At 44.1% G+C, this 27,951-nt stretch overlaps 1 protein-coding gene across 2 annotated transcripts in view; it reads right to left on the reverse strand.

Annotated features, from left to right (window-relative positions):
- The window catches only part of TRPC1 (transient receptor potential cation channel subfamily C member 1), an 89,430-nt gene that overhangs the window by 23,022 nt on the left and 38,457 nt on the right, over nt 1–27,951 (reverse strand). For both annotated transcript variants that reach the window (XM_068280776.1, XM_068280777.1), the window contains 3 exons: nt 24,754–25,090; nt 14,124–14,263; nt 9,919–10,062 (listed from right to left, as the gene is read on the reverse strand). In XM_068280776.1, coding sequence (XP_068136877.1) covers nt 9,919–10,062; nt 14,124–14,263; nt 24,754–25,090 — 621 coding nt within the window. The remainder of the gene's footprint in view (nt 1–9,918; nt 10,063–14,123; nt 14,264–24,753; nt 25,091–27,951) is intronic.

Raw genomic sequence — 27,951 nt, forward strand, 5'->3', positions numbered from 1 at the left:
GGGGGTCTCGATCTTTATTCACAATTATACCTTGTTTGACTTTCAGGATATGTATAAGCACTTTGAGGGCAGATTTTGATATTGAGGGGGACATTGTAGGGCAATCAAACCACTTTATTTAATTGTTATGCTTCCAACACTGCACAAGCAAACAGAATTTTTGTCCAAAGTTGCTTCTCTGCTGGAAAACTTTTATTCAACCAATATAGTTTTAGCTGGAGACGTCGTTAATGTAGTGGCCAATGCTAACTACATTAAAAGCACACTGTCTCCTTCTGCTCATTGCTTCCCAAGACGCTTGTCAAAGCTGATCTCTTGTATTCAGCTGATAGACATCTGGCGAGCATTTAATATGGGCGCATGGAAATACACCTTTTTTCACACCTCCATCAATCCTATGCCTTACAAGTGGCCATACACTGGTCGATTTGCCATCAGATTTGATCAACAGATAGATCCCTCTCTGATCGAATCTGATCAGAGAGGGATCGTATGGCCACCTTTACTGCAAACAGATTGTGAATCGATTTCAGGCTGAAATCGATCACAATCTGTGGAGCTGCCGCCCCCCCCCCCCCCCCCCTCATACATTACCTATTCCGGCCAGCATGAATCCCCGCTGTCTTCTTCTCAGCTCCGGCTCCGCTCCGGCTACTGAACTTCCTGTCCAGAGGAAGTTTAAACAGTAGAGGGCGCTCTGCTGTTTAACCACTTGAGGACCCAGCCTTTACCCCCCCCCCCCACCTTAAGGACCAGCGTGTTTTTTAATGATCTGTGCTGGGTGGGCTCTGCAGCCCCCAGCACAGATCAGGTTGCATGCAGAGTGATCAGATCGTGCCCCTTTTTTCCCCCCTATGGGGATGATGTGCAGGGGGGGTCTGATTGCTCCTGCCGGCTGGCATGTTGCGGGTGGGGGGGCACCTCAAAGCCCCCCTCCGCAGCGAAATTCCCCCCCTCCCTCTCACCCCTGGTGAGCGGGGCTGCACAGGACGCTATCCGTCCTGTGCAGCCTGTGACAGGATGTCCTCTGTCACATGGTGGCGATCCCCGGCCGCTGATTGGCCGGGGATCGCCGATCTGCCTTACGGCGCTACTGCGCAGCAGTGCCGTTCAATGTAAACAAAGGAGACAAACGTCTCCTGCGTTTACATTTAGCCTTCGAGCCGTGATCAGCGGCTCGCAGCCTATTCACGGAGACCCGCTCCGTGGTCTAACAGGAAACGGCCGCTCGCGCGAGCGGCCTTTCCTGATTAATTAGGGAGGCACCTGGCGACGCAGATAAGCGTCGCTGGTCCTCCAGCTACCACTTTGCCGCCGCACGGTATGAGTGTGCGGTCGGCAAGTGGTTAAACTTCCTGCCGGGACAGGAAGTTCTGTGTAGCTCTGGAGCCCGAAGCGGAGAAGAAACGGTCTGGAGCCCGAAGCGGAGAAGAAGACCAGGGGACTCGCGCCGGCTGGAGCAGGTAATGTTTTACCGTTGTATTGCGTCGGTCGTCGGGCAATCAAACGCCGCTAACGACGCACTCCTGACCCTCCAGTGACCGAGAAAAATCTTCCGCACGAATGGGTCGACGGGAATCGACGGGAACAATCGATTTCGGACAGAAATTGATTGTTCTGTCAGCGGTGTGCGCTGCGATTTCACAGCCGTTTCGATCACTGTGATCGAAACGGCTGTATATCGGCAGGAAAATCGTTAGGTGTATGGGCCCCTTTAGATTATATATTTTTATCTCCTAACCTAGATGTGAATACTTTAGTCTCTGACATACATTTTTGTGCTTAGTCAGATCATAATTCCTTTTCATTAAGGATTACTAATTTAGGCCACGCTTTTCAATTTAGCATCTAGAAGGTGAATGACAGCCTTTTGGCTTCATGGTAGATCGAGTAGAAGTTTCTGTGGCCATTGAAGATTGCTTTTGCTTTAGCACTTCTTTGACTGTGTCCCCGAGCCTTCGGGCCTTCTTTGGACCACTCATAAGCCGGTTCTTGTTTTTAAGGCTATCCCAGCAAAAAAAAACATAGGACCCATAAAATTGTCTCTCTCACTAGCGAACTGGAGTAGCTTTATAAGCGTCATGGTCTCTCTAATGTCTTTTACTTTAACATAAACAGGCCAAACTTAATGTCCTTCTCAAGAACAAAAAAGATAAAGCTTTGAAATTCATTAAGGCTAAATGTACCTTCTATGGGCACAATGCCTATGTTTGCTCATAAACGTAACCAGTTTTATAAAGCCCCTCAGAGTTACAAAGTGCAAAATAAGTTTGGTCATTTAGAAACTCTTCCACACAGGGTGATTAAGGTATTTGAATAGTATTACTCTCAATTGTTGGGTCAGTCCCCTGTCATTGATGCCCCCCGGGTACTCGAATGGCTATCCTCATTAAGTCTCCCGAAGCTTTGTCCTTAAAACTTGGCCTGTCTAAATCTACCCTTTTCTCTAGAGGAAGTCACTAAAGGCCATTAGCTCACTCAAAAATGTCTTCTGCTTCAATACAATCATGTTGAATAAATTATGGTGAGTGAATTATAAGTACCACCTTTGGAAGTTAAAAGGTTGAATTATTGTGTAGTTATGCTTGCCACAGCTGTACCTACCCATATGGGGTTATAACCTCTATTGACTGGCTACTTTCCTCTTACCAAACTAAAGTCTTGTAGTTGTTTACCACCTATGTCCTGTAACCTACAAGTCAATGTGCTTTGTAGAGTACTGCAGATATTCTTAAAAATGAAGTCTGACATCTATTTTTCTTACTTCTTTTGGTGTCATTTGGTCAGTTGGTCACACCTGATCAACCCATCCGCCAAATCTTTAGGGCAGAGTAAACAAGGTGTACTGCAGTGGCAAGCACATTTGGTTCATGGAAATAATATTGTGTCCACATTTGGCTTCTAAACACTTTTTACCTTTACTGGTATCATTTGCCTGATTTCATTATTGCATTTAACTCGGCTTCAAAAATATCTCATCAAAGAAAATGTTTTATTTTTGAAATGTTGTTTTAATCTGTGGGAACCAAGGAACTTAGTACAGTAAATGGCAGTTCTTTAATTTTTTTCCTTTTTTTTAAATCGGGAAAGATAGAAGTTACACTTTATATCAAATTATCTTGTTTTTGCCAAGAGTTAGAGAAGCATGCCAAAACTTCTCCCCTGTTTTAATAAAGAGACAGAAAATTGCTCAGTTATACATTTCCCAGTTCACTGGCGGGTGGACCAATAAATGAACATCTCAAATATCATTAATTTTAACTCGTATTCTATTTTCACTGCATAAATGAATCCTTCTCCATGTTAATACTATTAGACGCGCCTATTGCTACTGCAAACAGCCTGTAGTCATCTACAACAAAAAAAGATAGCTGACTAGCTGTCTGTCATGATCGCTGCTGCAGCAGGTACTGCTGGCAGTAGTAGTGCTGCAGCTCAGGCAGTTCTGATCTCTTTCCATGCAAGCTGCATAGCTTTGTCTGCCTTTCCCTGCTGTCAGCTTGTGACTGATTATCATTCACCTGTGTGGGAATCTGCATGTCTGCTCCCATTGGATGACCTCAGTATAAAGATCTGCTTCCTGCAGGACTCCTCGGGTTATCATAGCTTCAGTTTAAGCCTGTCTTGCTGTTGCTTCAGCCCCAGATCGTGTTTCTTGTTCTAAAGATACTTTGCTGGTCTTGCATCATATATTGGTTCATTGCCCAATATATATGGTTCATTGCAATATATATGCATACCAGCACGTTTATTATTTTCCTTGTATTCGTGTTACGTTGATACATCAGTGTCGCTGATCTATACGTACACGAACTGTTTATATCCTGTGTTCGGTTAGTCAGCTTTCCAGCACATTTTGGTAGTTTGCGCGTATCGTGATCACCCGTGCTGAGTTAGTTATCCTGCTCCTGGTTCTGTTTGTGGATTGCGTTCATCTCTGCGAAGAGATAACGAATCCTTCTGAATCCTGTTCTGTTACCGTTTGTGGATTGCGTTCATCTCTGCGAAGAGATAGCGAATCCTTCTGAGTCCTGTTCCCTGTATTGCTCCAGTCCTAGTCAGTGTTCCTGCTTATGTCATATATCGGTTCATTGCCGATATATACATATGTTAGTCAGACGTTACAAATAGTTTCATTGATAGCTGTAATTGTAATACGCTAGGAAAACATACTCATTGTATATTTGTCTGTGTTACGTTCATCTATCTTGATCCTGCTATTTCCTGACTATCCTGTCCTGTCTTTGTGAGGCACGCCATCGCTGCAACGCATTGGCTGCCTTATTCCAGTCTGTCTTGTTGTGGACGCTTGCTGTCACTAAGTAGCGGCTAGCTAGCAAGCGTTTATTCTGTCTTCCTGTCCTGATCTCCTCAGTTCTGGTTTATGCGCTCAGTGCTACCTTGCGCTGAGACGTTATCGCGAAAGTATTGTTTGTGGCTGTCGGATCTGCACCGGCTCTGTGCGCCACAATCTCCTATTGAAGTCAGTCCTCCCCTCCACTATACTAGGGATATCCTGATTCCTGGTGCTAGTGTGTGTACCTCCTGCACGTCAGCTCATGCGTTGCATGCTGACTGTGGAGAATACACCACCAAGCCTAACACTGTCTTGCTTTTGTTTTGGCTTCATAAGTGACATGTCGGGAGCAAGGATTGTATTCGCCAGATGCGGAGAGGTGTAGGGACACCCGATTTGCATGCTTGTTCTGTGTCAGTTATTCAAAAATAGGAAAAAAGGCAAAGGATCTGCAATACGTTCCAACAAGTAGCGTTGTTAAAGGGGAGTCAACAATGGTAATTTCCATGCACCATTTGCTTTCAGTTTTCTTTAAGGAAGAGGTATAACAAAAAAACCTCACTACTACCACCACGATAATCAGGCAGGCATAAGGTGGGAGTGGCATGGCAGGATAATAATAATAATCCTAACATTTATATAGCGCTTTTCTTCTGTTGAACTCAAAGCGCTCAAAAGCTGCAGCCACTAAGGACGCGCTCAAGAGGCCACCCTGCAGTGTTAGGGAGTCTTGCCCAAGGACTTCTTACTGAAAAGGTTCTGACTCTAGCCAGGATTCAAACCCTGGTCTCTCATGTCAAAGGCAGAGCCCTTAACCAGTACAATATCCAGCCAAGACACGTAAGTTCATGCTCTGTTGCAATTGAGGGGATCCTTGGGGGCAAACATCTACCTAATGTTGATATCTGCTGGTGGGAGCATCTAATACTTATATTGCTTGGTGTGTGTGTGTGTGTGTGTTACGTCTGGCAGAGCGGGTCAGGTGCTGTTGACCTTTCCACTGCGATATGAACCACCCAAGCACAGGATCTAAGTGACCACGGGTCTTCAGCCACAACCCCTTGAGGGGGAAGTGGATACTTAGCTGCCTAGTGTCCACCAGGTTGCGCTTTAAGGTAATTCCACAGTGAATCGGAGAACAGGTTAACAGCTCAATGTGGAGAGCTAGAGACAGACCATCGTAGTCGTGGACGGAGCCGAGGTCAGGACATGCGGATATCTGGAGAATCGGAGACAAGCAGGAGGTCGAGGCAGGCGGCAGACAATCGTAATTCGGGAACACAAGCCAAGGGTCAGGACGGGCAGAGATCAGGAGTAGTCGGGTTCACAAGCCAAGGTCAAATCAGGAAATACAGATCAGGATACAGGTATTCGCTCAAACAACGCTGTAAGAACAAACAGCACTCCTGAGAAGGGCAGGCCAGCTTAAATAGTGAGTTTGGGCGCCAACAATAACGCCTGCGCATGCGCACTGCACACTTAGTACGCATGCGCGCGACCTTTCCTGCGCACAGGCCAAGTGCGTGAATGCTGTGCGCGCCAAAACACGCCAAAACACACGGACAGGATATTAAACCCAGCACACCCGCGCGCGCGTGCGTAGAGACGCGCCCGCGAGCACGCTGGAACCGTACAGGATGGTGAGTGTAACAGTGTGTGTGTGTGTGTGTGTGTGTGTGTGTGTGTGTGTGTGTGTGTGTGTGTGTGTGTGTGTGTGTGTGTGTGTGTGTGTGTGTGTGTGTGTGTGTGTGTGTGTGTGTGTGTGTGTGTGTGTGTGTGTGTGTGTGTGAGAAAGAGGTGGAGCAAAGCCTACTTAACACTAATATTTGGGAGGGCACAAAGGCTACCTACTATTAATACTAATATCTGAAGACTAAATGACTACTTAACATCCATGACTTCGGCTGGGAGGGGCCATACTAAGGTCTGCTGGGGGATCCAGTGATTTCTAGCGATGCCAGTGTTGCTAAACTTAAGAAAAATAAACAAATGTTCAATGTTCTCCCTGTGTCTGGGTGGGTTTCCTCCGGGTTCGCCAGTTTCATCCCACATCCCAAAAACATACAGATAAGTTAATCGGGGAACTTAATGTTCCCCCTAAATTGGCCCAAGACTGCAATGGACATATGCCAGGCTCATGCAAGGAGAGCACAGCCAAATTAGGGCTGAACATTTGAGGTTTAGAAAAGATGAACTGTGTCATAACTGAATTATTGGATTAAAATAAATGTTAAATATCGATCACATTCACAGTGTGCATAGCAGAGGTCTATAACTAGAAGAGGTCTTATAAGTTCCATAATTGTGTGGTTTATTTTAAGACTGTGGTGTGTCTATCATGCATTCAGTATTAAAGCAAATATGTTTTTTTCAGCTTTGAAAGCTGACACTGCTTTTCAAATGTAGGTGCCACAAGATCTGTAAAAGTACTTTTATTATACTCCAAATTCTTTCCTGTGTGTTTCCTTAGAACCTTTTAAAGCTGTGAAAAATAAGGTGATCCATATAGCTGCATGAACCATAATGCCCACACAGCTATAAATAGATCATAGCAAGTGAACATGGAGTCCTGGCTTCGGAAAGTTCTAAAAACATAGACGGCTGCAGTATACTGGTCAGAACCTAGCATGTAAGCCACTGTGTTTGTCACTGAATGGACTAACTGTAAGAAACAGACAGAAATAGTGACTAGGTAAAAATCTACTACAGAGAAGGTTGTGCACAAAACAGGGTCCCTCTCAAAGTGAGGTTAAGGCAGTTTTACATGTCTGCAGCGCAGGCAATGGCTGTGTAATAATTACTAATGAGAAATAAGGAAATAAGATGTTTGAGAGATTTAAAAATATGCTTGATTTGATAGTTTAGTGGTTTTACATTGTCGTATGGTTATTTGGTTGAAAAAAGTCTATCAATGTTAACCACTAACAACAGGGTGAAGACTCCACTTTGCACCCCCCCCCCCCCCGCTAGGCAGGTACCAAAAAGAGTGACCAATTCTGCTTTAAAAGGGAATTAATTAATAAAATATATTTTATTGTTTTAAAAAAACATACAATCCCCTCTTAAAACTCTAGAACTAGTTCTGTCAGCAGAGTATTTCACATTTCCGCACAGCCTTCTTACCACAACTACAGATTAAATCTCTTTTTCACCCAGCCTCCAGCGTCGCCCTCAAGTCGTCTGTGGTGATCTGAAAGTGAACCTGAAGTGGTATTTAGAAGGAAGGCTAGATACTTACTTTAGCAGAGGGAAAACACTGGATAGTCCAGAGGCTTTTTCCATTGTTCTTGGCCCCATTGATCCAGGGCTGAGACCCTCTAAGCATAACTGACATGTGTGAGTATAGACCATGCATGGACAGTAGCAAGAAACGGCTAGTGCATGGCTTTTTCTTCTGTGCACAAGCAGCTTTGTGCTACTACACAGGTGGGCACTGTACTTGCACATTCCCAGTACAGCCGCACTTGTAAGCGGACATGAGCATGGCAGTGAACAGGAAAAGGATCAAGGATGATACGGGAAGCATGGAGCATACAGGGGCTTGCCACCACTTAGGTAAGTACTGTATATATACATTTTCACCTTTGCTTCCTCACAGGTTTGCTTTTAAGTAACTAACTTTGAACTTTGAACTACATTATCTGTATCAGACATTTATAGATTTATAAAAGGTGTTCCTGTCTCTTAATGTATTTCTAGGGATTTTGTTTCAAGGATCTCCTTGCCACTTAGTTAATAGTTTAGTGGTTCCTCTCTGCACCTATTCCTGTGCCTATTCCAGTTCAAGAATATTATTTTTTGAGTAGGAGCCAAAAACTTTCTATCCAATGCGTGATCTGCGGAGTTTTCCCTACTTGCAGCCCATGGTGGCCTAGTACAGTGTTAGTGAATGATGCCCACTAGGTGAACTTATTTCCAAGTAGATAGATACAGAAGACTGATTAGTATGATCTGTATGCAGATTTAGCTATATAGCAAAGAATGCTTACACAAGGTAAAGACTCAGTTATGCCCTGTATTAGGCATGATGTTCCAATCCTTATTCTTAAAGGACCACTGTCATGGGGGAAAAAATAAAATACATTTGTACAGATACATATAAGAAGTGCATTTCTCCCCGAGTAAAATGAGCTATGAATTATTTTTCTGCTATGTTGCTGTCATGTACATAAGGTAGTAAAAGTCTGGCAGAACTGACAGGTTTTGGATGTATCCACTTCCTCATGGGAGATTCTCAGTATTCTTTTCACGTTTTACAGAAGCAATATCTGGAAAGGATCTATACCGAAATGTCAGCCAGCCTCCCTACCCACTTGCATACTATTTTGGCAGCTGAACTGAGCAACGGGCATTCAGTAAGTTCTTTTGAAAATAAAGAAAACCTTGAGAATCTCCCATGAATAGATGGTTTAGTCCATGAAAAGATAGACTAGTCCATAACCTGTCAGATCTGTCATACTTTTACTATCTACTGTAAGTGACAACAACATAGGAGAAAGGAAATTTATAGCTCATTTTACTCAGGACAGGGATAAATATACTGTACATTTGATACATATGCATACAAAGAAATGTACAATTCTACAAGTTTTGGCGATAGTGGTCCTTCAATAGTGCCGTTTCCTAGAACTGGTATTGCTAAATGGCATAACTGCATGAATCTGTCAATATTCAACATCAAACTTGGCCATTTCTTGTGTTTTTAGCACTGACTTGGTGGAAAGGTTATTTTATACTCACGCCTTGTCACATTATATGGGAAAAATGTATCTTCAGATTTTTGTCTTATTTTCCGTAATATTCCTGGGATACATTTTAACCCACCGTATAAACATCCATTATTTGTAATGAGGAAAAAGACAGACTGGCCACATTAGACACCTAAGCTGCTGCAAATAACTGGGTAAACTGTGTAAAGGAATGCAAGGAATGGTATAAAATGGATGTTGCTGGTGGAGAGGTTTGTTTGTGATGTCATTCAGCAGGCATTCCTTATCTGACAGATGAGGAAACTAGGCGTCTGCTCCTGAATCTTTAGATTGTTGGCCTTCAAATTTGTTGTTTTTATGAACTAAAGAGCCATTTGTGAAATATATTTCAAAATCAGCTCTCTAACCTTCCAATGAACTTTGTATGTTATGCCCAACTTGTCCACTGTAATGCTGAGAATAAACAGTCTACTATTACTTTACTGTTTTATGAAGTATGGAACAGCGCCATTGTGTTAGTCTGGATTATCCGTCATAGTTCTGACTTTCCAATCCTATGTTGGACTACGTCCGACATTAGCCTTTTCCAGCATAGGCCTTTTTAAACATGGGTCCAACAAAGGAAAAATGGCTGCCGCTAGTGGGCACTGCTGGCAGATAAAATGCCATTCCATGCATTCCTTTGCACAGTTTACCCCGTTATTTGCAGCAGCGTAGGTGTCTAATGTTTGCATCCTGGGCTCCCTATATTTAGTTTTTGCATTGAAAGGTATCATAGGTGAGATGTATTATGAGGTGGTCGTTATCCTTCACGGTGGTACATTTGAGAAAGTAAGTGCCTCTCTACTACCACCTTGTAACCATTTTTTATGACTAAGAAATACAATTGTATTGAGGTTGCACTAGAGTTACCTGCAGCGGGCCGAGGATGGAGCTAGTTGTATACATGAAGAAAAGACGGAGATAGCTGAGAACATTCCCAAAAGCAAAAAGACCTTCTGCAACCAGAGTTGGATGAAAGGCATCCCAGTCCTTCCTCTCTGCAATTTGGTGAAACTAGTGGAGATAAAAAACAAACAAAAAAAACTTTTTTTTAATAGGTATACCGGGTAGATAATATATGAATGTCTCATATTCCAGTAATCTTGTCTTGTTTACAAGACATCAGATCTTTTCTTAGAACAACAGTGAGTCGCTTTAATTTCACATGCTAAAGCCTGACTGAGACAAAAATAATCATACACCACTTTACTTTCACTACAAATATTGCTAACTTGGGACAGACTTATGAACCAGACTGAGGGTCGCACTCAGATCAGGCATCAGGATTAATCACATACAAAGTGAAATTAGCAATATTTGTTGTGTTCGTTTGTATTCTGCAGACGGCCATGGCAGGGCTGGCTTCTATTTCAGGGGGGGTCCAGAAGGCCCTGCTGTTTTCTGGCATACTTATCGGCAATGCATGTTCTGATATTAAGGACAGTAGTGGTGGGACCGTGGGAAATACATTTACACGTGAAAAATGCATTAAGTGTTAAAGAGAATCTGTATTGTTAAAATCGCACAAAAGTAAACATACCAGTGCGTTAGGGGACACCTCCTATTCCCCTCTGTCACAATTTCGCCACTCTCCGCCGCATTAAAAGTGGTTAACCACTTCACCACTGAGGGGTTTTACCCCCTGAGCACCAGAGCAATTTTCACCTTTCAGCGCTCCTTCCATTCATTCGTCTATAACTTTATCATTACTTATCGCAATGAAATGAACTATATCTTGTTTATTCCGCCACCAATTAGGCTTTCTTTAGGTGGGACATTATGCCAAGAATTATTTTTTTCTAAATGTGTTTTAATGGGAAAATAGGAAAAATGTGGGGAAAAAAATAATTATTTTTCAGTTTTCGGCCATTATAGTTTTTAAATAATGCATGCTACTGTAATTAAAACCCATGAAATTTATTTGCCCTTTTGTCCCGGTTATAAAACCATTTAAATTATGTCCCTATCACAATGTTTGGTGCCAATATTTTATTTGGAAATAAAGGTGCATTTTTTTCAGTTTTGCGTCCATCCCTAATTACAAGCCCATAGTTTATAAAGTAACAGTGTTCTACCCTCTTGACATAAATATTTAAAAAGTTCAGTCCCTAAGGTAACTATTTATGTATTTTTTTTAATTGTAAATTTTTGAATTTTTTTTTAATTACAAAAAAAAAAATGGGGAGTGTGGGAGGTAATGAGTTAATTTTTTGTGTAAAAGTCATTTATTTGTATGTGAAAAATGTGTAGGGTGTAGTTTACTATTTGGCCACAAGATGGCCACAGTAACTTTTTGTTTTAATGCGACCTCCAAGCGTCCTTCCGGAAGCTTGGAGGAAGTATAAGGAGGCTGGACACGTGAGTTTTTTCTCACAATGATCGCGTTGCCCATAGGAGAGCAGCGGATCATTGTGGGGCTTAGATCAACGAACGGGAATGGATTTTCCCGTTCATTGATCTCCGGGCGAGCGGGCGGCGGCGTGTTTACTAGCGGCGGGCGGCGTGTTTACAAGCGGGAGCGCGGACAGCGTCGGGAACGCGGAAAGTACGGATTTCTCCGTCCCTGGGGGTTAAAGGATGGAAAAAGGGACGGAGAAATCCGTACGGGCGGGGGTAAAGTGGTTAACAACAGTTTAAAAAAGTTTGTTTATAAACAAACAAAATGGCCACCAAAACAGTAAGTAGGTTGATGTACATTATGTCCACACACAGAAAATACATCCATACACAAGCAGGCTGTATACAGCCTTCCTTTTGAATCTCAAGAGATCATTTGTGTGTTTCTTTCCCACTGCAGCTCTCATGCACTGAAGTGACAGGCTGATCCTTTCTTCCAGCAAACAGCTCTGCCTGTGTCTAATTTCTCAGTTCGTGAAAGCCCAGCCAGCTCAGAGGAGGATTTATCCAGCTTGTAAAAGATAAGAGAGCAGATAGAACCTTCCCTAATCTAAATAACACACACGGGAGTGTGCATAGAGGTGCCTGGAGGGAGGCTTGCATCACAGAACCACAACACTGAAGAACTTGGCAGCCTTCCAGACACAGGGCGACAAGTCCGACAGGGGAAAGATAAGCAGATTTATTACAGAGATGGTGATAGTAGAAAGTGCTGCAGTAAGCCAGAGCACGTTAGAATAGGTTTTGGAACTTGTAGGATGTTTGAAAACAGGATGCCATTTTTGTTACAGAGTCTCTTTAATTAGCCCATTGATTAAAGGAATACTATCGATACCCAAGTGTTCTAAAATGACAGTGTGCAAATAATGTCTAAGTAGCTGTGTAAACATTTTCCTACTTTTCATGTTAAATATCAGAGGCAAAAGCTGTAATTTGATGAGGGTAGGATTTAGCTATATTGGGACAAATCAATTGCAGAAGGGGTGTCTGCTTCAATGCACAGCCAGAGTTGCATATCAGACTAAAGAAAGCAAATATCAAACATATCAAACACTGAAAGCAAAACCAGTATGAAAAAGCTCTGACAATTAGTTACATTTCCTCTGCTCTCTTCAGACAGGTCAGTCAGAAACACAGGACACAGGAGCTGCAGCTGTTGGGAGCTCTCTCTGACACACACAGAGCTACACATAGAGTTAACTGATCAAGTGTGAGGGGAATTTCCCCTCTCCTCATGGCTCAGTCAGCCGTCAGTTTTGGCGTCAGTAAACTTTGAAAGTATTTTGCTAACAGTAAACAAAGAAGTTGCTACTAAAATGTATACACCAGTATTTAGCAGCACTTCCCAAACAATTCCTGTGCCAATTGAAAAAAATATGTGAATCGATAGTATTCCTTTAAAGAGAACCCGAGGTGGGTTTGAAGAATATTATCTGCATACAGAGGCTGGATCTGCCTATACAGCCCAGCCTCTGTTTCTATCCCAAACCCCCCTAAGGTCCCCCTGCACTCTGCAATCCCTCATAAATCACAGCCACGCTGCTGACAAACAGCTTGTCAGAGCTGGCTGTGTTTATCTCTATAGTGTCAGTCTGCTGCTCTCCCCGCCTCCTGCAGAACTCCAGTCCCCGCCTGCATCCCTTCCCTCCCTGCTGATTGGAGGGAAGGGACAGGGGCAGGGACGGGAGCTATGCAGGAGGTGAGGGAGCAGCTGAGGCTGACACTACAGATGTAAACACAGCCTCACAGCATGGCTGTAATTTATGAGGGATTGCAGAGTGCAGGGGGACCTTAGTGGGGTTTGGGATAGCAACAGAGGCTGGGCTGTATAGGCAGATCCAGCCTCTGTATGCAGATAACATTCTTTAAACACACCTCGGGTTCTCTTTAACATGAGTTTTTAGTTTAAATCTGTTTTTCTGTGCAGAAAACACGTACAAAAAAGTGTGTCCCCTGCCTTACTTGGGAAGCTCTATAACAGCAACCTCCAACTGAAAATTAGCTTATTTCCATAACCCTGCCTTAACTTAAAGGGACACTGTAGAGAGAGGGATATGAAGACTGCCTTTTTCCATTTACAAAATGCCAATTTCAAGACTTCCCTGCCGATCCAATATCACTTTACTTTCAGCCACAGACCCAGAATGACTATGAATATCAGGTGCTTTGATTAAAGCCTGGCCATATTAGCTGCAAGCTTGTTTCAGTTTTGCAATTCAGGCACTAGTGCAGCCAGGCAATTGACATTTCTTAAAAGTAAATAAATATGTCAGCCTTCTTATCCCTCTCATTGCAGGGTGCCTTTAAGGCAGCAGTAACTATTCACCTGAAAGCCAATTAGACCTGGCGAAAACTCTGCCAATCAATAACAGCTGAAAACTGCCATCTAGTGGTCGCTCAGCACCTGACAGTAGACATAAAACTACAGGATGTAATGCTACATTTAGACAAAAGGAAAAAAACAAACAACTTTTTAAAGTTGTTCTTCCTGTTTTAGAAATGTATCCAGTTCCTGTTAGGAAAGGAAGTAAGGGAGTATTCTTTTTTCCAGGTGGGGACACAAATTGTAATATAAACACACAAAAAAAGAATTCAAATCTTTTCCTATGTTATCCAGTAATAAATTATTGTTTTTGCCTGGAATCGGACTTTAATACTGTTCTGTACAGTCAACTCACCTTGCTGTGGGCCACAATTTTCAAAGCAAAAGTTGCCAGGTACAAGGAATTCATGACAAAACTAAGCTGGTTCCGGGATTCCTCCAGAAAGTCTTCCAAGCCATCATACCAGAGACGCTTTACATCTGACCAAACCATACCTGAAAAAAAAAAAGACACATAAAAGATCAGTAATAAAATACAAGCAATACGCTTCCTCTGGTCAGAAGTTGAAGCTTGTGTTGTGTGATATCCAGGGTAATTCATTTGATTTCCTCCTCATCCATGGAAGAATCCAAAGAGTACATGCCAAGAATACCTCAAGATTAGTGTTTAGTAGACATTTCAATGACATCAAAGAATAAGGAAGAACCTCCACATAAACAATTTCATGTAAGTTCCAGAGGCATATTGTATATACATTTTAAATGAAGTGCTGTGTAGTTGCATACCAACGTTATGGATATTATTCTTCAGTAAGATGGAGAATACAAAAAAGTGAAGGTCTATAAATCTATATAAAATGGGTACCAGCAAGAATATTTATTCTGAGTGTAGCAGAAATAAGCTACGACAATTGTTCTTCACAAATCCCACCTAAAATATTGCTATAGGGCTGACTTTTGGTACCCAAAACAACCTAAATCTCTCCTAAAGATACGGGGCAGTCTGTATTCACAACCAGAGCTGGGACAAGGTCCTTCAGCACCCAAAGCGGAGACAGCAAAGTGCGCCCCTACATCCCTCCCACCCCAGCCGTCACACACTGACTGCTATTAGACTAAGAGGTGCCCCAGGGCCTCCAACCTCCCCAACACCTTAATCTCTAGTTATCTGGCTTGCAGTCACTGCCATGTATCCCCTTTTCATATTTCTTTCTGATTCAAACACAATTGGGAATGACAGCTGAATGAATTCTGCGCCCCCTCCTACACTGCGCCCTGAGGCTGGAGCCTCTCCAGCCTCTGCCTCGGCCCAGCCCTGTTCACAACCAGGAGAGTTTAGACATATTGAAATGTGAGGAGTTAAATCTTCATAGATGAAAACAGACAATGATACTATAAATGGAAGAGTGTCGCCCTCTCCTATCACAGCTGTATCTGTGGGAGAGATTTGAGTATTGTTATTGAGCAGACCAAAAGGAATTGTTGTTGCATGATTCCCATTAAGATTTATGAATCCTGAGGGACAATACTTAGACATGTTTCTGTAATGAGGCACATTTACATCTTAGTAAGAAGCTTCTGCTACTCTTGTGCATCTGGAGTTGGTATCTGTACAGCCCCAGGAACAAACAGGTATGCATTCTGGTGCTCAGCCAAGTCTTTTAGGAGGTTTCTACAATCAGAATCAGAATCTTTATTATCGCCAAGCACGACTGGGTCGTGCCCGGAATTGGACTTGGCACGTACAGGGTACTGATACAGGATATAGATACAGATACAGAACAGAACATAATACCAGGTGCAGAGAGACAATGTGGCATAAGTTACAACACAAAAACAACCAAAGAGTCCGCTTAAGCTAGAGCGCCCTCTATGTGCAGAGTGCCTCAGTGTGGGCACGTATTGTGGGCTGGGGATGGGAAATTTTGTTTGGTAGAGTTCAGAAGGTTGACAGCCGAGGGAAAAAAGCTGTTTTTATGTCTTGAGGTCTTGGTGAAGATGGACCGAAACCGGAGCCTCCGGCACGAGGGGAGCTGACTAAAGAAACGATGGCCTGGGTGTGAGGGGTCGTTGGTGATCTTTAATGCTCTGGAGTACAACCTGGAGTGGTAGAGGTGGTCCAGAGAGGGAAGGGGTCTCCCGATGATCCTCTCCGCTGATCTGATGACCCTCTGCAGTCTGAGCCTGTCACTGGTGGAGGAGCTGGCGTACCAAACCAGGATGGAAGAGCATAGGACAGATTCAATTGTAGTGGAGTAGAAGTTCGTCAGAAGTTTTCGGGCCATACCAAACTTTTTTAGTTGGCGGAGAAAGAAAAGTCTCTGTTGGGCTTTCCTCTGTGTGGAGGCAGTGTTGGCCTTCCACCTCAGGTCATTGGAGATGGTTGTGCCCAGAAGGCGGACACTGGGGACTCTTTCTACTTCCTTGCCATCAATGCGGATTGGGGGTGGGGTGGAGGCGCGCCTCCTGAAGTCAACTATCATCTCCACAGTTTTTGCTGTGTTTAGGACCAATCCGTTCTCTCTGCACCAGTGACAGACATTTTCGACCTGGTGGCGGTACTCCTTCTCATCATTTTTGGTGATGAGACCGACAATAGTCGTGTCATCAGCAAATTTGATAACTTTTACAGAGTCTGACGTGGATTTGCAGTTGTTCGTATACAGAGAGAACAGAAACGGCGACAGGACGCAGCCTTGTGGGGCTCCTGTGTTGGTGATCCTAGGTTGTGAGGAGATAGTGCCTAGCCTAACGACCTGGGACCTGTTGGTGAGGAAGTCCGTGATCCACAGGCGTAGGGTGGGGTGGACTCCTAGCGCAGCGAGATTGTCTTGCAATATTTTGGGGCTGATTGTGTTGAATGCTGAGCTGAAGTCCAGTAGGAGGATCCTGGCGTAGGAGTCTGGTCTATCTAGGTGATCATAGACGAGCTCCAAGCAGATGTTGATGGCGTCGTCAGTGGACCTGTTTGCTCTGTACGCGAACTGATGCGGGTCTAGCAAGCCCTCTGTGGAGTGCTTAAGGAGAGGGAGCACCATGCTTTCCAAAGCTTTCATGATCACGGATGTAAGTGCCACGGGCCTGAAGTTGTTGAGGTCGAGAATTCCCTGCTTTTTGGGGACAGGGATAATGGCGGACCTCTTGAAGCACGCGGGAACTTTGCCTTCCTGGAGGGACCTCGTGAAGATGGAAGAGAGGTATGTAAAAGGTATGTATTATTAGAATGTTAGTGTAACGATTCGTGTCAGCACAAAGAGAGAATCTGATTACTGATGATCTGCAGAATCATCAACAATACAGATGTATACCTTGTCAGGAATATATTGGGGTGCTTATGATGTAAGGATAACAGGAACATATTCTTCCATTTTTCTGCCTGTGTTCCATATAGGTCGGCTAGAAGGGAGCTGTGGCCATTGATTGCTTGGGGCAAGGAAATGGGTGATTGTCTTGGCCATATGAGGTGCTTTGAGTCTGTATGCAGTTCCTCTGAGAGTGCTAATGGGATTATCTGCCTGGTTTTTTGAACTCAGGAGACGGCCCATTGTCTCAATACACAAAGCAAGAGGACCAGAGTCTGGAGACTAACACAGGAACGTTTGAAATGTACATGACAGGCTATTAGAAATGGGTGAAGTCCTGTTGATACCATTTTTTACCTGTGGAAATTAAATCATTAGTGGAGGTGCAAAACTATACCCTGTAAATTACATCTAATAAAACAGAGACAGGAAAAAGCCTTAATCAAGTTTTCACCTGGAGTTGAAAGACTCACTTCACAATCTTTGATGTATAGACTTTTACCTGGAAATGGAATATGTCTGAGATTTAATTAAAACCTAGTTCCTCCCCTCCCCAAGGAAGTTGCAGCCTCCAGGCGTAGCTCAGAGTATAAAAAGCAGAGGCAAATGCCTAGTGACCATCTGCTCTTGGAGTTAGCGCATAGCTAGAGTGGATCGCGACTTCTGGTCGAACAAGCGGCATGCTCCTGCCGACAACGTTGAGACCTTCAAGTTGGTAACATTTTTTTTAATCCCCATTTTTATTTTACGCAAATATCCGTGTGTGTTATCTTTGTAACTTTTATCTTGTAACTATTTTTACTTTGTTTTTTGTAATCATTTGTATATATTAAGTTCTGCACTGTTCTATGTTTTTCTGGAATATTAAATTATTATTTAATAAGCTTGACTTCTGCCGTACTAAACTAACACTCATAGCCTAGAAGAGACTGAAGTGTAACCGTGTACAAGTTCATGCCTAGTTGTATGTTTGAGCAACACTACCGTATGAAATTGTAATTGCATTGTGTGTGGGGGCGTTTGTCATACGTTGGCCTAAGCGCGCAGCTGACCCAACGTACGAACAACGCCAGTGCGAGTAGCGACAGCAGAGTGGCTAACAGTATCGTTCGGAACGACTGTTAGTGGGTCTTTGCTTCACGACAGTGTAAGATTGCAACTGTGTGTGTGTGTGGGTGCGTGGCGTTCCCGTATTTGGCCTAAGTGCAAAGCTGACCCGAATACGAAAACGCGGAGTGCGCGCTGAGGACTCAACAGCAGAGTGGAAGTGTCTAGCGAACAGCTAGTGGTGGCAGTGAGAGGTGTTCTGAGGGGTCCCAGCCTTGTTTTAGCTTGAATAAGGCTGTTCCCCGCTTAATCTGGTCAAACCCGCAGTCGGGAACCGTATACGCAGGCGTGCCGCGGGCCGGTTCCTGACATACCTGATTATGGATGATCTGCAGAATCACCAATAATACAAGTATGACCAACCTCGCTCTGGACACCTAATAAAGTGTAAGTGTTTGGTGCAACTGTAGGCTATCTCCCGTGGGGTGGGAGACACAGATAACTTCGGCCAGAGACCACCTGAGGAGCAGGTGGCCCTCGGCTGTGCAGGAACTATCTCTTTAAGAGAAGGGGATAGAGATAATCTTGCAGCCAGTGATTCCCTGGTAAACTGGGAATCAGACTGTACTGCAGCCAGGGGACTCCTATGGGATAGAGGCCACTGGCTGCACTGCAGGAATGACTCTCTGAGGAGCAGGAGGTCCTTGCAGCTAACAGACACTTGGTGGAATAGTGTCACGGGTAGTACAGACAGACTGAACACTCGAGGGATGAGTGACAGCCAGAAGGGTCGGGCAGGCCTGGTCAGCAACACACGAGCAGATAAGGTACGAAGACAGAAGGCTGATTTGGTAACCGGGTTCAGGCAAGGTTGGCAACTGGTAGGCAGATAGTCAGAGGTACCGAATCAGAAAGCAAGAGAGAGGTTGACAGAGCAAAAGGTCATAACAGATATCAAGCACAATCCTAGTCTGAGGTGTGAGGTCCTTGGTCTCGAAACCCAGGAACTGGTCTAAAGTAGAACACAGCAATGACACAGTAATCCTAAGCTTGGGTGTGAGGTCCTAGGTCTCAACACCCTGGAACTGGTCTAAAGTATAACACAGCAATGACACAGTAATCCTAAGCTTGGGTGTGAGGTCCTTGGTCTCAACACCCTGGAACTGGTCTAGAGTATAACACAGCAATGACACAGTAATCCTAAGCTTGGGTGTGAGGTCCTTGGTCTCAACACCCTAGAACTGGTCTAAAGTATAACACAGCAATGACACAGTAATCCTAAGCTTGGGTGTGAGGTCCTTGATCTCAACACCCTGGAACTGGTCTAAAGTATAACACAGCAATGACACAGTAATCCTAAGCTTGGGTGTGAGGTCCTTGGTCTCAACACCCTGGAACTGGTCTAGAGTATAACACAGCAATGACACAGTAATCCTAAGCTTGGGTGTGAGGTCCTTGGTCTCAACACCCTGGAACTGGTCTAAAGTATAACACAGCAATGACACAGTAATCCTAAGCTTGGGTGTGAGGTCCTTGATCTCAACACCCTGGAACTGGTCTAGAGTATAACACAGCAATAAACAAGAGCGAAATCTGGCTAAGTGTGAATTCCCAGGTCCACCTGGTTCTAACATACTGTAGGATCTGACTGAGGTCTGAGTGCTCACACGTAAGTATTCGCAACGGCAGACAACCAGCAACTGACAGGCAAGTCCTATATATACCCAGAGCGCTCCGCAGCGCCGCCCCCAGCCACTCAGCCAATCAGGAGTTCCGCTGGGATCAGCTGATCGTCCTGATCAGCTGATACCTCTCCTGCTGGCATAAAGGTCCTGTCTTCTGGCGCGCACGTGCGTAGCTCTCCATCTGTGTGCACCAGAAGGCCCAGGCAAACCAGACACATGTTGCTGCGCGGAAACCGCCGGTCTGAACACGGAGACAGCCGCCCCGCCGACAGACCGCACGGCGGCATCTCCGCTATTCATTACAGTTAGCTACTGTGAAACTCAGTAAACTTATTTTTAATGGAGACTTAAGTTTTTTTTCTTGTCTAGATAAAGTCAGTAAATAATTTCTAGTAGAGTGGGGAAGAGCTGAACCTCTGTCAGCTTTTTATTGCTGGCATCCACTTCCTTCATTTGTGACACCATGGGCTCAAACGTGAGTTCTTGTGTCACTGGCATAGGAAGGATGTATATTTCTCCCCAACAGGGACACAGGCAGCAAAAGCAGATTGGGAAAAGTTCTAAAAATGTTTTCACTTTAAAAAACTTAATAAATACATTTTAAAAGAGCCTTGAGTCCAGATGATTATTTGTTTTGTGGAATTAATTAAAATTATATACTGATGGGACAGAACATCAAAACATAATAACATCATAAACCCCATGGAGTGAAAAGCTGGGAAGTAATCCCATTCATCAGAATATGGATTGTCATAACACCCATAATCAGACATCCCATAATCAGACATAATAAAATTGTGGCATTTTAGCTTCATAGCTTCAGTAGACTAAGATCAGTCTGATCCTGAGTAGAAAGTTCCTTTTTATATGTTTGTGCAGCATTAGTACACAGACTCTTGTAATGTCAGCATGCTTCAAGGCCTGGCAACAGCTCAGCAAACAGTTGAGATCACTCAGAAGTTGGGACACAGGAAAATGTGATGTAGATATTGGCAAAGGACAGCACTGGCTATGTAGGTGGCTAACCAAATCAAATCATATGTTGGCACTGAACAGGCAAACAAGCATACAATTAACAAAATACTAGTCATGGAAAAGTGTCCCCCGAGCTAATGTACCAGGGGTGGAATGTGCACATTAGTGTTGCAGGTAATCACTTTATTACTTTATATTATAAGGTTGGAGTTTCAAACATAAAAACTCTTCAGATTGAAAAACCTTGTAATATAAGCTGCATCTTGTCTATATTTGTAAATATCAACAGTGCCTAAAAGTAGTAATCTAGTGTTGGATGAAGGGTAGCAAGAACTTCTGATTTGTGAAAGGTACCCATACACTACTCAATATTTTTAAAAGTCAAGATCGGGGAATAACACAGCCCCCTGGGCCGCCACACACTTTTCATGGAGCCCCCTGCATCCTTCTCCTCCCTCTTTCCTATCCTATAACTATGGGTGGTCCCGGGGGTTATGGGGGCCTGACCCTTCTCCCTCTCCCCACCTTGCAGAGTAGCTTAGGGAACAGTGTAATATTTACCTGTTGCAGCGCTGCATCGGGTTTCCTCTTCCTCCCAGCAACCACACACTCTATGCTGCATACATGGCTCCAATCACATGACATGCATCAGGAGCTGGAGGATGGCAGCATAGAGCATGTGGCCGCTGCGAGGAAGTGGGTACCCGACGCAGTGCTGAAACAGGTAACTATTACACTGCAAGATGAGATGCGGGAGGAGGGTCGGGCCCCCATAGCCCTCAGGCTATTGTTATATCAGCGGATAGATTCCATATATATATATTAAATTTAATAAAGATGGATGCAGTGGCATTTATGATCAATATTATGATGTACATAATCTACATATCAATCAAATATTTATCTGACGTGCCCGTTTTTTGCTCAATTGATCCCAGGAGGGGAGTATGCATGGGGAGAGCAGGGCAGCGGCCGTATATTGTTGTATTTTCCATAGCTTTGCATTGCATCAGGCAATGCAAAGCTAGCAGCTGTGGGGGTGAGATCGATTCTGCTGCAATATTGCCTCATATCTGACTAAGGGCTCATTTCCACTGTTGCGGTGCGGAATCGCCTGGATTCCACCGCTGATAAAATAGCATGCGGATGCGATTCCCCATGCGTTTTTTGCCGCGAATTCGCATGCGAATTCGCATAGGTGAGGGTATATGCGATTTTAACCATGTCACTGCCTATGTGAATTTACATCGTACCTATGCGAATTCGCGGCAAAAAACGCATGGGGAAAACGCATGCGATTTCCCTATTAAGTACATTGCATGCGATTCGCATGCATTCCACTCTCAGGCGAAATCGTTGGCTCTTTTGTGCGTTTTTTCACCGCTGAAAAAAACGCACATCACCAACGCAACAGTGGAAACAGGCCCATCCACTTGCATACCATGTGCGAATCCGCATGCGTTGGACGCATGCGGATTCGCGATAGTGGAAACGAGCCCTAACGGTGCAAAGTGGTAAAATTGTAAACTATCAATATCTGGAAGATAATGATTTTTTAAACGACCTACCACAATTTTTGTATCACTATCTTTATACTTTAGGTTCTTGCAGACACTCAAAGTTTAACGTTGCTATTATTGGATTTGAGCCAGGGCAAAGCATCTTTTACGATCCTGCCAGGGCTCCCCATTGATCCACGGTCTGGGCCAATGAGGATTTTTACTCTGGACCAATGGGGAACCCTGGCAAGAGCTTCAAAGATGCTTTGCCGGGGCTCAAAGTCAATTACAGCAACGAGGGTGGTAATTGCTGGCTGAGTAGTGGTAACGATTTTTATCAGACATTGGCAGCTTCTAATGAGTCCTGTTACTTGGTAGGTATATCCAGTATAGCTGAACAGTCCGTTAAAGGAGGAGTCGGACTTGCACTCCTGGGAATGAGCAGCTGCGGCCGTCAGCTCTCACTCTATGCCGGGATCCGGAAGAGTGAGAGCTGACGGCCGCAGCTGCTCATTCTCAGGAGTGCAAGTCCAACTCCTCCTTTAACGGACTGTTCAGCTATACTGGATATACCTACCAAGTAACAGGACTCATTAGAAGCTGCCAATGTCTGATAAAAATCGTTACCACTACTCATAACAGGAGTCGTGAGTATGCAGCCTTATTGCAACGTTGTGTTATGCTTTACATCACTAAGAGGATAATATATACCACTGACATTGATCCAGAGAATTTATTGTTTTATTGTGGAACTTTTTATTGGAAAATTTTTATTGGATCCTTAATCTGCCACTGAAGTGTTTGCTCGCATATTTTTGCATCCTCAAACTGCCGCTCTGAACCATCAGGCTCATTAGCAGGATCCTGCAGGACTTTTCAGTGTGAGAGGTGTGTAAGGTCTCTGAATACCTGCAGATTTGTCTGGATGTGAGTGACAGTGTGGTTGCGATTTTAGTGGAGCTACTCGTGTGTGGTATGATTTTTATTGTTATTTAATTGATGGTATTAAATTGGTTTTGAGAATGCGCAGGAGTAATACTGTGGTTTTTTTTTTCACTTTAAAGAGAACCCGAGGTGGGTTCTAATAATGCTATCAGCACACAGAGGCTGGGTCTGCATATAATGCCCAGCCTCTGTTGCTATACTGCTCCCCCTGAGCCCCCCTTGCGCTCTGCTTGCCCCCCATAAATCAAATGCCCAGCTGTCGACACACAGAGTGTCGCAGCCGGCTGTTTACCTCTGCATCTGTCAGTCTCTGCCGCTCCACCGCTGCCTCCATAGCTCCGGTCCCCACCCGCGTCCCTTCCCTCCCCACTGATTGGAAGGAAGAGACGTGGGCGGGGGGCAGTATATGCAGACCCAGCCTCTGTGTGCTGATAGCATTCTTAGAACCCACCTCAGGTTCTCTTTAAGGACCAGCGACCGCTGGTACAAGAAATGGCTGAATAGCGACAAATCGCCGCACATACCCGCTGCAATCGCTGTCACTGGCGCATGTCAGGAACCTGAGCCACCCACTCTACCGTCTCTGTGATGGCAGAGTTCCTGTGAGCCAGTCAGGAGCGGCTTTCATTGCCTCTTGATCCTACCTATCAATGTAAGCCAATGGGAGCTTCTTACGTTGATAAACAGGGTCAGGAGCCAATGAAATCGGCTCCTGACCCCGCTCACAGGGCTCTGCCGTTATAGAGATGGTAGAGCGAGTGAGCTGCGGTAGGGAGGCAGTGGTGAGATTGTTGGGAGTGACGAAAATGGTGAGAACGCACAGCTTCGGTATATTGAAATCTCGGCCCTGGCAGCCAGATAGCCATCAAAACAGGGCGTAGATTTTAATCATCAAGGTCCTTAAGTAGTTAAAGAAAACAACTTTACAGCACTCCGCAACTGAAAAACTAATTGAAAAAGTACTGTCAAAATTATTCTGAGCAGTTTCTTGCTTGCTGGTGGCTTAAATGTCATTTTATTGATAAGGCAAGAAAATATCACCAAAAAAAAAAAAAATTAGGAGAAAGGGTAAATTGAATAAGAGCCTTAGTTTATTAAACATAGGCACATGAATATATTTTCTTATTGCCTAGCTTACCGGCCCTTAACTTTCTAAATAAGCCTGTTAACTGCTTGATATGTAAATATGCCAGTCAACTGTCTAATACAGTCAAAAAATGTGCCACATTCAAATGATGCCAAAACTACAAAAACATTTTTGACACTACAATTTGCTTTTAATTACTTAATATACTTAAATACTGCACAAACTGCATATAACTAATGTTCTTTAGGAATAAAACAACGTATATTTCCTCAATCTCAAAGCAACATTTAGGCATCCAATTTCTTGTTAGAATGGATTATATGGCACAAAGGCTAGAAGCATAAGTAGTTAAGGCAGGAAATAATAAAAGTTAAATCTTCAATAGTAACTTGTAACATAATATAACTGGTTGATATTTAGCTGAATGCATCGATGTTCTACTTACCAATGAGCCATATGATGAGCAGATAGTCAATTCTCTCTAAAGCTGGCCCCATTGTATTCTTCTTGTCCTCATTATAGACCAGGGAATAAAGGTTTAGGAGCAGTAGGAATGTGAAATAAGAGGCCCCATGTATGATGAATTTCATGAAAGGGGTGTGGATCATTTTTCCAACCTGTGACTTAGGAGCGAGGAGATAGCACAAGGAGAGGACAGGCCAGCATATGGCCACAGTCAGGACAATCAGGATCTTTATGCAGGTGTGTTTCCGTCTATAGCTTGCCATTTGCCCAAACCAGACAGTGTTGAGGAACTGCTGGCAGTTAGACTGAGAAACAAACTGTAAAAAAAAAAAATGTAAACTATAATATATCTACAAATACAAGAATAGATACGTTGAAAAAAATGGACAAGATCAATTCTGGAAATGATATTTATAGAAATCAGTAGCAAGGGTAATATATAGGAAGACTGCATTGCCTGTTGATTAGGGTGGTATTGGCAAGTACCATTCTTAAAAATGAATAGTCTTACAAGTAATAAAAAAAAGTACGCCTAGTGGATCTCTGAGAGCATTAACAGCTTTTTTTCTGCAATAAAGGATTGGTCAACACATGTAACTTACTAGCTTAAAGGGTAACTGAATTGACATGTGACATGATGAGATAAACACGTGTATGTACTTTTACAAGCCTACATAAAACTAGGCTGTGTTCCTTTTTTCTTGGTGTAAAGGTTAAGAATTCAGGTATGAAAATTACACTTTCTCTTCAATCGTACTTAAGTGCAAAACTCTCACTGATAACTAATTACAAAACATAAAACTCTTGCATGACAGAGAAAAATTTCTGAGTGCAGGGAATAGATAAAAGGGGTAAACAGTTCTGATGATTCTAGCCTTGGCATGGAGTTGGACACTGTAGGGTTTAGACTTGCTGAACGAGGTTATCCCAAATGGATGATAGAGAGAGGGAGGAAATTGGCTCTCAATAAAAATAGGGAGGAACTGTTGACCTCCAGTTCCTCTGGAAAGCATTCACAACCCGATAATAATCTTGTTTTTGTGACTACTTATAGTCATGAATATCAACATGTTGTCAACATTGTCAAACAGTTCCTACCAGTTCTACAGGCTGATGAATCTTTGAACATTGTCCTCAAACAAGGGGTTAAATTTGCAAGTAGGAGGGCTCCCACCACTGGCGTAACTACTGGGGATGCAACCCCATCGGCCCTCTGGGGCCCGCCAGCCGTGTGTGAGGGGAGCGCTGATGCCCTCCCAATTGCGGGACCCCCCTGCTAGGTGTGGAACTTCTTCCCCGCAGCCTGCAGTCTCCCGAGAGGCAGAGCAGGGCTACGGCAAGATGGCTGCCAAAGCCCTGCACTGGAGACTATTTGTGACTCCAGTACAGGGCTTCGGGAGCCATCTTGTCATAGCCCTGCACTCTGTCTGTCAGCGCGGGTGATGTCCTGCAGGAGGATAGTCGGGGCTGCTGCGCGCCAGATGCCGGGAGATAAGACTTCTGTCAGGTGAGTGAATTTTTTTTTTCACAGGTGCATTTTTTTTCTGGTGTCTGCTGTCCACATCGCGATTTTCTGGTGTCTGCTGCACACATTGCGATTTTCTGGTGTCTGCTGCACACATTGCGATTTTCTGGTGTCTGCTGCACACATTGCGATTTTCTGGTGTCTGCTGCACACATTGCGATTTTCTGGTGTCTGCTGCACACATTGCGATTTTCTGGTGTCTGCTGCCCACATTGCAATTTTCTGGTGTCTGCCGCCCACATTGCAATTTTCTGGTGTCTGCTGCCCACATTGCAATTTTCTGGTGTCTGCTGCCCACATTGCAATTTTCTGGTGCCTGCTGCCCACATTGCGATTTTCTGGTGCCTGCTGCCCACATTGCGATTTTCTGGTGCTTGCTGCCCACATTGCGATTTTCTGGTGCCTGCTGCCCACATTGCAATTTTCTGGTGTCTGCTGCCCACATTGCGATTTTCTGGTGTTTGCTGCCCACTAGAGATGTGGCGAACTGTTTGCCCGGCGAACATCTCTGGAGCTCTTACTACTTCCGGGTCGCACTGACCAGGAGTAGTACGCCTGCGCTGCCCGGCTGAGCGCGTCCTAGATCGCGCTCCTGTTGCCGGGCACTCTCTGCACATGAGCGTGACGTCATTCATGACAACAGGAGCGCGATCTAGAACATGCTCCGCCGGGCAGCGCAGGCGTACTACTCCGGGTCAGTGTGACCCGGAAGTAGTAAGAGCCCCAGGGATTTGGAGATGTTCGCCACATCTCTACTGCCCACATTGCGATTTTCTGGTGTCTGCTGCCCCCATTGCGATTTTCCGGTGCCTGCTGTCCACATTGCGATTTTCTGGTCACTGCTGCCCACATTACGATTTTCTGGTGCCTGCTGCCCACATTACGATTTTCTGGTGCCTGCTGCCCATATTGCTAATTTTCTGGTGACTGCTGCCCACTTTACGATTATTTTCTGGTGACTGCTGCCCACATTATGATTATTTTCTGATGACTGCTGGCTGCTGCCTACATTAAGATTATTTTCTGTTGACTGCCGGCTGCTGCCCACATTACGATTATTTTCTGATGACTGCTGCCCACATTACGATTATTTTCTGGTGAAATGCTGCCCACTTTACGATTATTTTATGGGGAAATGCTGGCCACTTTACGATTTTTTTATGGGGAAATGCTGTCCAATTTACGATTAATTTCTGGTGAAATGCTGCCCAATTTACAATTAATTTCTGGTGAAATGTTGCCCACTTATGATTATTTTATGGTGAAATGCTACTCAATGTATGATTAATTCCTGGTGAAATGCTGCCCACTTTACGATTATTTTATGGTGAAATGCTGCCCACTTTACGATCATTTTATGGTGAAATGCTTCCCATTTTACGATTAGTTTCTGGTGAAATGCTGCCCAATTTACGATTCATTTCAGGTGAAACATTGCTGCATTAGGATTATTTTATAGCGAAACATTGCTGCATTAGGATTATTTTATAGTGTAACACTGCCCCATTACAATTATTTGGTGCTTATGGGGGGCCCCATCCTCATTTTCGCAGGGGTGCCCAGTGATTTCTAGTTACGCTCCTGGCTCCCACGTTAGGTAGTAGATTATCTCCTAGTATGTTTTCTAACAACACCCATCGACCTTGTTGGTTG

The sequence above is a fragment of the Hyperolius riggenbachi genome, chromosome 4 (assembly GCF_040937935.1).
Source record: "Hyperolius riggenbachi isolate aHypRig1 chromosome 4, aHypRig1.pri, whole genome shotgun sequence".
NCBI lineage: Eukaryota > Metazoa > Chordata > Amphibia > Anura > Hyperoliidae > Hyperolius > Hyperolius riggenbachi.